Source organism: Sorex araneus, chromosome 5 (assembly GCF_027595985.1).
Source record: "Sorex araneus isolate mSorAra2 chromosome 5, mSorAra2.pri, whole genome shotgun sequence".
In the NCBI taxonomy this organism is placed as follows: Eukaryota; Metazoa; Chordata; class Mammalia; order Eulipotyphla; family Soricidae; genus Sorex; species Sorex araneus.
In genome coordinates this window covers 128,394,330-128,405,912 of record NC_073306.1, presented here as the reverse complement: position 1 = coordinate 128,405,912, position 11,583 = coordinate 128,394,330, and the positions used below count along the sequence as shown (strand labels likewise).

General features: G+C 57.0%; 1 protein-coding gene across 1 annotated transcript; it reads right to left on the bottom strand.

Moving 5' to 3' along the window:
- Nucleotides 1-2,340: 2,340 nt before the first annotated feature.
- On the bottom strand, nucleotides 2,341-7,973 carry SYS1 (SYS1 golgi trafficking protein). The gene is made up of 4 exons (XM_055138820.1): nucleotides 7,786-7,973; nucleotides 7,437-7,624; nucleotides 5,077-5,144; nucleotides 2,341-3,442 (listed from the first exon to the last, which is right to left on the bottom strand). Exons 2-4 carry the CDS (start codon nucleotides 7,596-7,598, stop codon nucleotides 3,202-3,204), a joined length of 471 nt encoding a protein of 156 aa, XP_054994795.1. The 5' UTR covers nucleotides 7,599-7,624; nucleotides 7,786-7,973; the 3' UTR covers nucleotides 2,341-3,201.
- Between the last annotated feature and the right edge of the window lie 3,610 nt (nucleotides 7,974-11,583).

Below are 11,583 nucleotides of genomic sequence, written 5' to 3'. Positions count from 1 at the left end.
GTCCCGGGGCGGCAGCCTTCTTGCCCCCCGCGCCCGCAGCCCCCTGCACCCACCTGTCGGCACCTCCGCCGGCGCTCTGTGAGGTCACAGGGAGTCAGCTGGGGTCTGCGACACCCTGCACTGCAGCCCTGGCCCCCCTCGCCCCCCCCTCCAGCAGGTCCTGCTGTGCGTGTCGCTCAGGAAGCCCCAGGCTCTCTGCTGGGGGACAGTGAGTCTCCTAGCCTCTGGAGGCGGCCCTCCTGGAAGGGGTGCCTAGGATTGAGGGGGCGGGGGGGTGGAGAATAGAAAGGGCTCCCCTGAACTTACCTCCTCCCCCACGGGCCTGGCATCCCTTCCCGTCCTCCTCCCTGGCTTCCTTGCACAACTATGTTTGTCCCCTTCTCTCTGGGAACACTCCGGTTCAGGCAGGAGGTGGATGAACGGAGGCTCAGACTTCAGACCCCCCCAGCTCCGTGGTGGGGAAGAGCCCCTCCTTTTCTTTTATCATCCACCACAGCACTGCAAAAAGTCTCAAAAACTTAGCGGGGTTTGGGGGCCGGGGCCATCATACAGGGTCGGTGCTTTCCTTGCACATGGCCTGCCTGGGTTCTACCTGAGCAATTGATACGGTGCGGTGCCCTGAGCACACCAGGAGTGATCTCCGAGTGCAAAGCCAGGAGTAAGCCCTGAGCATTGCTGTGTGTGGCCCCCAAATTAAAAACGTGTCTAGTGGTGTTTATAGAGGATTAAAAGTGCTGGGGCTGGAGCGATAGTATAGTGGGGAGGGCGTCTGCCTTGTACACAGCCAACCTGGGTTCAATCCCTGGCATCCCATAGGGTCCCCCAAGCACCACTAAGAGAGATTCCTGAGTGCAGAGCCAGGAGTAACCCCTGAGCCTTGCTGGGTGTGGCCCCAAAACAAAAAAATAAAATAAAATAAAGGTCCTTAGTATTGGGGTGGGGGCTCCTAAGTAGTGCTCAGGGGCTCCTCCTGGCAGTTTCCTGGCCAAGTGACCAGTAGTTCGGTGCAAGTGACCGAGGAAGGGGTGCCACTTGGGCGCGGTGATGCCAGGAATCACCCGAGCTACTCTGGCCACATCTGGTGGTTCTCGGGGCCTCCAGCGCTACACACAGTGATTCGAGGGGCATGGGGCCTGAGGAGCCCCGGCCACATGCAAGGAGCACTGCTTACCCCGTGTGCCTTTCCCGCCCCTGCCCTAGTACTGAAGGCCATCGGTAGGATGAGAAGTGACAACAGGGACACTGGTCAGCCCAGGTCCTTTACTGGTAAATTTCCAGGAGCTTATCGATGTCACTGCCCGCACCCACGGGCCGGCTCTGGCAGCTCCTGCCGTGTAACGGTGGGCTCCGTGTGGGGGAAGCAGACGCTGTTCCCTACCCCAGAGGGGCGCTTTGTGTTTGCGGGGCAGGGAGGGTCAAACCAAGGCCCCACATACGCAAGGCAAGTGCTCTGGCTCTGAGCTGTGCCCGGCCCTGGGCTCCCTGCCGGGACCTTCCAGGTGCTCCAGAGACTATTACTAGTGTCACATGTCCCTGCCATTGCCCAGGGCTCTCTGCGCCCCGCCTCTAGACTCCGCTTTAACTGCTCCTTTACAGACTGCAAAAATCTCAGTGGGCCCCATATTCCAGTGCCCCGAAAGCCCAGCCTAATAAAGAAAAAGAGGGGGGAGCTCCCTTATGGGCTGCTTTCCCCAAATCCAATCAACACCCATAAGGCAGAAAGGTGTCACTTCAGATGACAGCACAATAGGCACCAACCAGGACTGTCCAGAGCTGGTGCCCTCCCATGGGGCACATGCAGCCGGCGGATACACAGCAATGCCAGCACCCGCCAAGTCAGGCGTGGTAGCACAGCCTGGGCCACCTCCTGGGCACGGCGGTCAGGACTGACGCCCAGGTGGCCAGCTGTGTCCCTCTGGCAGGTTCTGAGCACCCTGGGTCCCCGGGGTGCCTTACCCTGGTGCATCCCCGCCCCTGCCAGCGAGGCTTCCTAAGGACCCGGCAGACGCCCCTCTCGGCCCATTACCCTCACAGGGAACGCAGGTCAGGCTTCCGAGGAGCCAAAATGCTCGGGGGACAGTTCCCACACCGGCTCTCCTCCGGGCCAGTGTCCGCCGGGCCCTGCAGAGGCCGTGGGAAGCGGGAAAGGAGCTGGGCCAGGCTATCCAGCCAAGGCCTGGGCAGCAGCTAGTGGGGACGGGACACAAGAACGTTTAACCCAGAGAGAGGAAGGGGGGGGGCAGGTGGCCTGGGAATCCAGCTTTACTGCTCTGCTCCGTCTGGCTGTGCGGCCCCCCACAGCCCCACCCCTGCACCACCAAGGAAGCACAGACAGCACCGTGGAAAATACTGCGTTTATGTACATGGGAAGGACAAGCCCCTCACAGAGGATACCCAAGGCGCCCCAAGGACACAATCTCAGCGGCACGTTCCCAGCTCCCTGGGACAATGGCACAGCCCGAGCCGGGAGGGCGGGTCCGGCCCACTGCAGGGTCCCGAGTAAGGCAGGAAAAAGGAGCGAGGACCCGAGAGGAGGTCAGGTCCGGCGGGCGGGGCGCGGGCTGCTGGGCCATTTCCGGAGCACGGGCAGGGGCTCGCTCGTCACCAGGGCTGGCGCGGGGCAGTGCCGGGGGTCCTGCTCCGGGGCCCTGGAAGCTGGAGGCCGGCCGGGCTCCCGGGTGTGGGCACAGCACCGCGGGCAGAGCCAGGAGCGCGCTTCCTTGCGCTGGACTCCTCCCTTTGGCTCCTCCCTCCGCCGTGCTCTCCCTCACAGCAGCCCCAGCTTGGGACTCCGGCGCCTCCCGGGGCTCCGGGTCCAGGAACCAAGCGTCTCTCTGGACAGAGCGGCTGCGCTCCGGGAGCACGGCCCGGGAACGGCTATCCCGGGTGGAAGGTTGGCCAATCAACTATCCTTGATTTCTCCCCTCTCCCTTTTTAAAAAACAGCAGGCTGGTGGCAGGTCTACGGTGGCCCCAGAGAGCGACACGGTTGGGGTCCTGCTGCCCCCCTCCCCCGCGCCATGGCCCCCACGCAGACACGGAGGCGCGGGCGGACGGGGGTGGCCGTCTGCGCAGCCGCAATCCTGCTCTAGCGAGCTGCCTTCTTCACCGACGCTCACCGCCGTCTCCCGCACCCACGGGCTCCGCCGGAGAGTCTGAGCAGGCCGGGGGGCCCCGCGGCACGTCCACACGGGACCCGATTCTAGACATTGGACTTGGGGGCCGAGTTGAGGGGGATCTCCTTGAGCTCCGTCCGCATGCACAGGTACTCCCCGATCACGGCCATGAGCGCGATGCACACGGCCTGCACCAGCCACCAGGTGAGCGCCGAGGGGAAGCGGGAGCTGTAGAACCAGCAGCCCAGGAGGTGGAAGAAGTGCACCGTGACGGTGAAGTCCAGGCACTGCTTCCCTCGCCGGATGAAGTACAGCAGGCCCAGGGCACTGTGGGGAGAGGACAGCCGTGAGTCGTCACTGGGTTGTCCTGGCCTTAGGCTGCTTTTAGTAGCTGGGGGAGCTGGGGACGATTTCGGATAACCGCAGTGAGCGGAAGCAAAGGGTGACCAAGAGTGGACGTGGAGAGGGCTCCGGCGGGTACCGCGGGGAGGGGAAACAAAGTGGAGGCTTGGTGACCACTGGACAGTGTCAGGGGGCCTCTGGGTTTGGAGGGGGACTGTGACACCCTGACGCATACCCAGGCTGCTTGGAGCCAAGGCGAGAGTTACCTGCATCTGTGCAAACCTTCACACGAGGATGCTGGCCTAAAGTCAGCGGCTCTTCCCATTCTCAAGAAAAGCCAGAAACCTACAGTTTTTGGGGTTTTTTGTTTTTTTAAATATAAGATACCCCTGGTGCTGGAGCGATAGCACAGCGGGTAGGGCATTTGCCTTGCACACGGCCGACCCGGGTTCAATTCCCAGCATCCTATATGGTCCCCTGAGCACCGCCAGGGGAGATTCTGAGTGCAGAACCAGGAGTAACCCCTGCGCATCACCGGGTGTGACCCAAAAAGCAAAAATAAATAAATAAATAAATAAATAAAAGATACCCTCTAGGCCGGAGCGGTAGGACAGCAGGGAGGGTGTTTGCCTTGCGTGCCTTCGATCCCCGGCATCCCACACGGCCCCCGAGCACGGCCAGGAGTGATCCCTGAATGCAGGGCCAGGAGTAACCCCTGAGCACCGTGACCCAAAAAGGCAAAATAAATAAAAATTTTCATTTTCAATTAAGTGAAAAATGTTTTTTTAAGTATCAAGCAAGGCCGACATCTCTCTGGAGGAGACAAAATGAGGTTCAAGTCGGTCCTCGGGTCTTCAACCTCGAGAGAGAAGGCAGGGATGGTAACACACACGGGCTGTCCTAAGGACATCCTGTGTGTTAACGCCTTTCTCCTCCTCATTTCCCCATGAGGAGGAGAACATCATTAGCCCCAGTTTACTAGGAGGAAATAAGCCTGGACAAGGAGTCAAGCCAGTGAGTCGGCCTCCGGAACCCGAGCGCTCCTCGCCGTGCGAGACTGTCTCTCGGAGCCCCACAGGGATCGAGAGGGTCCCTCAATGTCACCCAAATGCCGCAGTGCTCACCCGAGGAGCCGGGGCCCGGAGAGCGGGGAATGATTTGGCCAGTGGGAACGTGGAGTATGAACACAAGCCCGTGTGCCCGAGTCCCGAAGCACAGCAGGGGCTGGGAGCGGTCCCCCCCGAGCGCGTGCACCACGGGGTACTGAGTTTCCCAGCAAAGTCAAAAACAGTCACAGAAGGGGGCCGGAGCGATAGCACAGTGGGCAGGGCATTTGCCTTGCATGCGGCCGACCTGGGTTCGATCCCCGGCAACCCATATGGTCCCCCAAGCACCGCCAGGAGTAATTCCTGAGTGCAGAGCCAGGAGTAACCCCTGAGCATCGCTGGGTGTGACCCAAAAAGCAAAAAAAAGTCGCAGAAGGAGCCCTTGGACAGACCCCACCCCCGGGTTGGCCTCTGCCGCCCAGTACATCACGAGTGCCAGACACAGCCTGTGTCTCGAGTTCAAGTTCCAGAAGTCAGTTCCGGGGCCAAGACAGCAAAACTGGTGATACTCACCAGGTAAGGGCGTTGAGGACGAAGGACATCATGGAGAGGCGGCCGGGGGGCGTGGAGAAGCCCAGGATCTGCAGGGGACACCACAGACGGAAATGGACTAGGCAAGTGCCCCGTGGCAGGGCCCGGGACTCCGGGACCCCAGAGTCTCCTCAGAAACAAGCCATGCCCCCAGAGCGCAAGGACAGCTCCCTTCAGGCGGGGCAGGCCAGAGCTCTCCCAGACACCCCTGCGCTGAGCTCTCCCTGCACCACCCCCGCCCCCTCACCTCAGGAAGGAGGAAGAAGTCAAGTCACTTGCCCAAAGTGATCCAATAAAGAGACGGTGAGAGTAAGACGAGAGCATGGACTCTGCAAACTCTTAACTCATAGGCCAGGCACCAATCCTCCGAAATCAGGGTTTTCTGGAGCCCCCCCCCCCCCGACTCCATTCCCCCCTCAGTACTGCCTCTGACTGCTTTGGCAGGCCAGTGCCAGACATGCGCAAAACCTTCACTGTCTCTGCCTTTTGAGAAAAAACGTTGGCCAGCCCCTGGTCTGAAATTCAGGTCAGCTGCACGGGACGGTTCCTCGGGGCCCTTCCCAGGAGCTCAGAGGCTCCTACAACCACGTCCCTGAGGTGTGCGACTTCTGCTACACCTGACTCAGGAATAGGCCAAACATCCACCTGTCACCCATGGCTCTTAAAGGCCCATGACATCCACGATTTCCTGCAAGAACTCTGCAACACGGTGGACATTAGCATTACGAATGCCTCTTCTTGAAAAGTGACTACCACGGGAACAGATGACTGGTTGAAGAAACTCTGGTACATCTATACAATGGAATACTATGCAGCTGTTAGGAAAAATGAGGTCATGACGTTTGCATATAAGTGGATCAGCATGGAAAGTATCATGCTAAGTGAAATGAGTCAGAAAGAGAGAGACAGACATAGAAAGATTGCACTCATCTGTGGAATATAGAATAATAGACTATAAAACTAACACCCAAGAATAGTATAAATAAGTACCAGGAGGTTGTCTCCATGGCTTGGAGGCTGTTCTCTCATTCTGGGCAACTCAGAGAAGGGAACACCAAGTAAAATGTGGTTGGAGGTCATGTGGGGGAAGGATGATACGGGCCAAATATAGACTAGAGACTGAACACAATGGCCACTCAACACCTTTATTGCAAACCACAACACCTAATCAGAGAGAGAGAACAAAAGGGAATACCCTGCCATAGTGGCAGTGTGGGGTGGGGGAAGACGGGACTGGGGAGGGTGGGAGGGATGTTTGGTTTACAGGTGGTGGAGAATGGGCACTGGTGAAGGGATGGGTTATCGAACTTTGTATGGGGGAAACATGAGCACAAAAATGTATAAATCTGTAACTGTACCCTCACATTGACTCACTAATTAAAAATAAACTATTAATAAAAAAAATAAAAAATAAAAAAAAGTGACTACCACGGACTGGAGCGATAGCACAACGGGGAGGGCGTTTGCCTTGCATGCAGCCGACCCGGGTTCGATCCCCAGCATCCCATCGGGTCCCCTGAGCACCGCCAGGAGTAGTTCCTGAGTGCAGAGCCAGGAATGGCCCCTGTGCATCGCCAGGTGTGACCCAAAAAGCCAAATAAAGAAGAAAAAAAAAAAAAGAAAAAGTGACTTCCCTGAATGCTACAAAGAAAACACGATCACAAGCACAGACCCAGGCTGCCTCTCGGCAGCTAAGACCTCTTCTCTGGCTTCCTTCCACTTGACGATCCAACTCACGGGGCCCTGTGACCCTCTTCACCCTTCGCTAGGGATTATTCTACTCGGTTTCCGGAACGGGAAACAGGCCAAGTGCCCCCCACGCTCCACAGCTGCTACTCTGGCCAGCAAGTGGCTCTGAATCCAAAGGGCAGCGGCCCTGGGCAGCCGGCTGTCCACGCCTCCTCCGCCCCTGCTCTGATTTTTCACAGGCAGCAAAACTGAAGTTCAGAGGTGACAGCACCCCAGATTACCCAGCCGCTGCGTGGAACTTAGACGGAAGAAGACTGCCTGGCACCACGTCCACGCAGCTTCCATGAACCCCCCCACCCCCAACAAAGCCCTGTCACATCCTGACACCTGAGAATCTGGGGCCCAGGAAGCGAACCCGCTTTCCTGGGGTGTCAGGAAGCAGCTGCGTCCGGGCCCTTTCCTGGGCACCTAAGCTGCTGTCACCTGTGCACACTGCACGCTACGGACGGACGGTGCAGCCCGGGGTTGGGGGGTGGGGTGGGGGGAACTCCGAAAAGCAGACAGGACAGACCCTCCCACCCCCCAACTCTTGCAAAGCAAGCCGATGGCAGCCTCCCCCCACCCCCCGAGCCCCGGCCACGGGGTAGCCCTACCTGGTCATCGAACATCTGGTCCAGCGAAGGGCTGCTGCGCACCAGCCCGTCCACCAGGGCCAGCCACAGGCCCAGCGAGCCGTAGTAGACGGTCTGCATGAGGACGATCTGCGACAGGATCAGCAAAGGGTCCCAGACGTAGCTGCGGAACTGGCCCGCCATGCCGCCCCCCGGGGCCCGCCCCGCACCTGCGAGGACACACGGCAGCACGTCAGCGCGCCGGCCGTCGCCATGGCAACGCCGACCCGCCGGCGGGGCCGCGGGGGGCGACGCCCGGAGAGGAGGGGAAACCCCGCCCGCGCCGCCGCCGCCGCCGCCGCCGCCGCCGCCCCGGCCCCCGATCACTCACCGGAGACGGGACGACAGGGCCGCAGCGCCCTCGAGTCACGCTGGCCTCAGCGGCCGGACCGGGACCCCCGGCGGACAGGCCGGACCATGGAGGAGCCGTCCTCCCCGCCGGCCTAGAGAGGCCAAGCGCCAGCGCCAGCGGTAGCGGCAGGAGCGGCCGCGTAGGAGGAAGCGTTTCCGGGGGCGGTGGGCGGGGCTCAAGCCGCGCAGGCGCCGTCGGGTCGAGCCGCGTCGGAAAACCCCCCCTTCCCGGAAGCGAAGCGTGCACTTGCGTAGTATGAAGCCTGAAGGCGACCGGAAGTGAGTGCTGAGAGCCGTGGAGCTCGAGTGCCCTCTAGAGGGGAATCCTGGAATAGGAGGGTCGACTAGGAGAGACGGAGGACTGGGGGCCTGGGATTAGGGAAGGAACGATTGGGGGACTCCACGTGGTCTGTAGTGTCACCTCGGGGTTCCCAAGGTTTTCTTTTCAAGTCTGGAATGATCTTAAATGGACCGGTCAACTCTTACACACACACGAGTTTGCTGCCAATGATTAAGGGCTAGAGCAGGACAGATTTTCCCCCACCCACCCACCCAAGGACAGAGTGTGTGGCCGGCGGGATTAAGAATCAGGAGGTTTTTCCAACCCCATCGCGTTGATGCTATGCAGGCTGGGGAGCCTGGGGGATCGGGACATTGACTGAAACATTCCCTGCGCTCAAACACAACCTAACTGCATGAGAACGCCAGGGGAGTGAGTGGGCTCTTAGAACCGGGCAGTATCCAAGGAGGCCGGGGAAGGCACAGGTTGTGAAGGCGTACCTGGGAGCAGGTTCCTGGCTGCCTGCGTCCAGGGCAGTTTCCTCTCTGCCTTCTGAGTTCAGATAGTGTGGACAGTCAGTAAATGTTTACTGAATGAGTCAACAGAGAAAGGCCAGCAGCTAATTCATGAATCATTTTTTCCTGCCCCTGCAGACCAAAAGCCTTTAAATTGATTGAGTTTAGATTCCCCCCTTCCCCCCCTCCCCAACACACACACCCGTTTTCTGGAGTGGAAAGGAGGGAAGTAACTGTTTCCAGGAAAGGATCTGGATTTCAGCGTCAACTCTACTACCAGTGTAACTAGCAAACTACTTCCTTCTTCTTTAAACCTCAGCTTCCCTGATGATGAAATGAGGAATTAGACAAGATGAATGTTTTCCAACATCCAATCTAACCTCCAAGTAATTATTTCCACATTCGAGAAAAAAAAAAAAACAACTTATCGAAGACCCACCAAAACTGCCACTCTGACTTCAGAAAAGCAAGTGATAAACTGTGCTATCTCCTGGGGCTGATACAATTCCAGACAAAAGTAAAGAAACTTGAGACTTTATCAAGACTAGGTGATTTCCCTTATCGTTTGGAAATTCTGTAAACAGCTCACTGCAACTCCTGTTTGGAAGTCACTAAAGCCCAAAGATTTCTTCAGTGCTTTCCAGTTTATCCATTCTGGGTTCCTCAGTTCAGTTCAACAAAAATACCCTCATGGTCCAGGGGATAGCTGAAAGGGCTGGAAAGCGTGTTTTATACTCAGGAACACAGAGCACACTCATCAACACGAAATGGTCCTCTAAGCACTGCCAAGTGGAACCCCCAAACAAACTAGTATATATATATTTAAATCTCTCTAATCTACTGATGACTCACACGATTTAGTGTTTCTGAGCAAATAACTCCTCTTTATTAAGGCTTTTTTTGGGCAATGTTGGTCTGTTGGTGCCTGTGGGATACTCCGGGCTCTGTGCTTGCGAGTTGATCCCAGAGGTGCTTAGGGAAAGCTGCGGTGCTGGGCCACCTCTGCAAAGCTTGTTCTGTAGAGCCATCTCTCCAGTCCCAAGTTGCTCCTGTGATAAAACCCATGTGACCTTATTCCAGCTTTATGATCTAAGAAGATAGGCATTGTTCCCCTTTCAATTTTTTATTTGGGAAGGGGCGGTTTGGGGTACATCAGGGATCACTCCTGGCGGGGCATGGAGTACCATGTGTGATGCCAGATCCAGACCCCCTGTCAGGGACGTATAAGCCTACACCTAACCCTTGGATTATTTCTCTGGCTCTTCCCCTTTCAATTTTTTATTTACTTTTATTTGGGGGTTGTCACTCAAGCGAAGCTTAGAGGACCCCAGAGCCATTCGCAGCCAGGCCAAAGGTTCCATTGCTAAGACCCAGTGACGCAATGCTGCTCGGGCCCAGAAGCTGTGTGGGGTACCTGGACCAACCACTCTGACAGTGCTCGGGGAGGCTATGTGGTACCAGGACTGACCTTGGGACCTCAAACATACATGCCAGCCCTTTGAATGATCTCCTTACCCCAAAATCCTCCTTTTATGTATTTGGAAGGGGATATGGGGGACCACCCCACCACACCTGGAAGTGCTGGGAATCAAATTGGGATAGGACACGCAAGGCAGGCCTGTGCTCTCCCTCCCTCTCTCCCTCCCTCCCTCCCTCCTTCCCTCTTATCCTTTCTCTCCCTCCCTCCCTCTCTCCTTCCCTCACTCCTTCCTTCCCTCCTACCCTCTCTCTCCCTCCCTCCCTCTCTCCTTCCCTCACTCCTTCCTTCCCTCCTACCCTCTCTCTCCCTCCCTCCTTCTCTCCTTCCCTCCCTCCTTCCTTCCCTCCTACCCTCTCTCTCCCTCCCTCCCTTTCTCCCTCCCTCCCTCTCTTTTTCCCTCCTCCTTCCCTCCTACCCTCTCCCTCCTCCCTCCCTCCCTCCCTCCCTCCCTCCTTCCCTCCTACCCTCTCTCTCCCTCCCTCCCTCTCTCCTTCCCTCCCTCCTTCCTTCCCTCCTACCCTCTCTCTCCTCCCTCCTTCTCTCCTTCCCTCCCTCCTTCTTTCCCTCCTACCCTTTCTCTCCCTCCCTCCCTCTCTCCCTCCCTCCCTCTCTCCTTCCCTCCTTCCTTCCCTCTTACCCTCTCTCTCTCTGGCTATGTTCAGGGGTCACTTCCTGATGGCGTTCAAGAGACCATACAGTGCCAAGAATTAAAACTCAGGCATACAACACGCAGAGCGTGCCTTGGCCTCTTGGGCCGTCTCTCCAGCCCTGTAGCTTCCTTTTCCCAGGTAAAGATCCTGAAACTCAGAGAAGGGAATGTGACTCTACCTCGGCCAGAGAACTCACAGGAGCTGAGCCTCTGAAAGCAACATCTGGCTTCAGACAAGATACCATCCCCAGCGCATTACAGAAGCTAGAGCAGCATGGTGGAAACGGAAGCCTTATCATCATCACATCTAAAATTCCAACATATTGCTCCATTCGTTGCTAAATAGGGAATCAGCGCAGATCAGCTCACTACCTGGTTACAGATTTTAGGGCACTGGCTACAGGAACCATGGAACTTTTCAGATACAGCTCAGTTTATTCTCTTAAAATCATAGCCAACATCATTATTTGCTATTTCATGTGAGTTTACACAATTCTACTGACTCATAGTAAAAGTTAGTAATGAGCCAAAAAGAATAGTTAATAATGGTAAGCTATTAAAAACAGTTCCATAATAATCCTAGGAAAAAGAAAAAAAAAAAGAGGGTCTAGAGGGTAGGGCACTGGCCTTGCACCTAGCCCACCCAGGTTCGATCTCCAGCATCCTATAGGATCCCTTGAGCACCACCACCAGGAGTAATTCTTGAATGCAGAGCCAGGAGTAACCCCCAGAGCATTGCCTGGTGTGGCCCCAAAACCAAAACAGAATTGGTAGAGTGAGGAGAGGTAGAAACAGGGCAGTGACGCCACCACTGTTCAAGAGCTCTGGGTGAGAGATTAAGAAAGGAAAGTGCT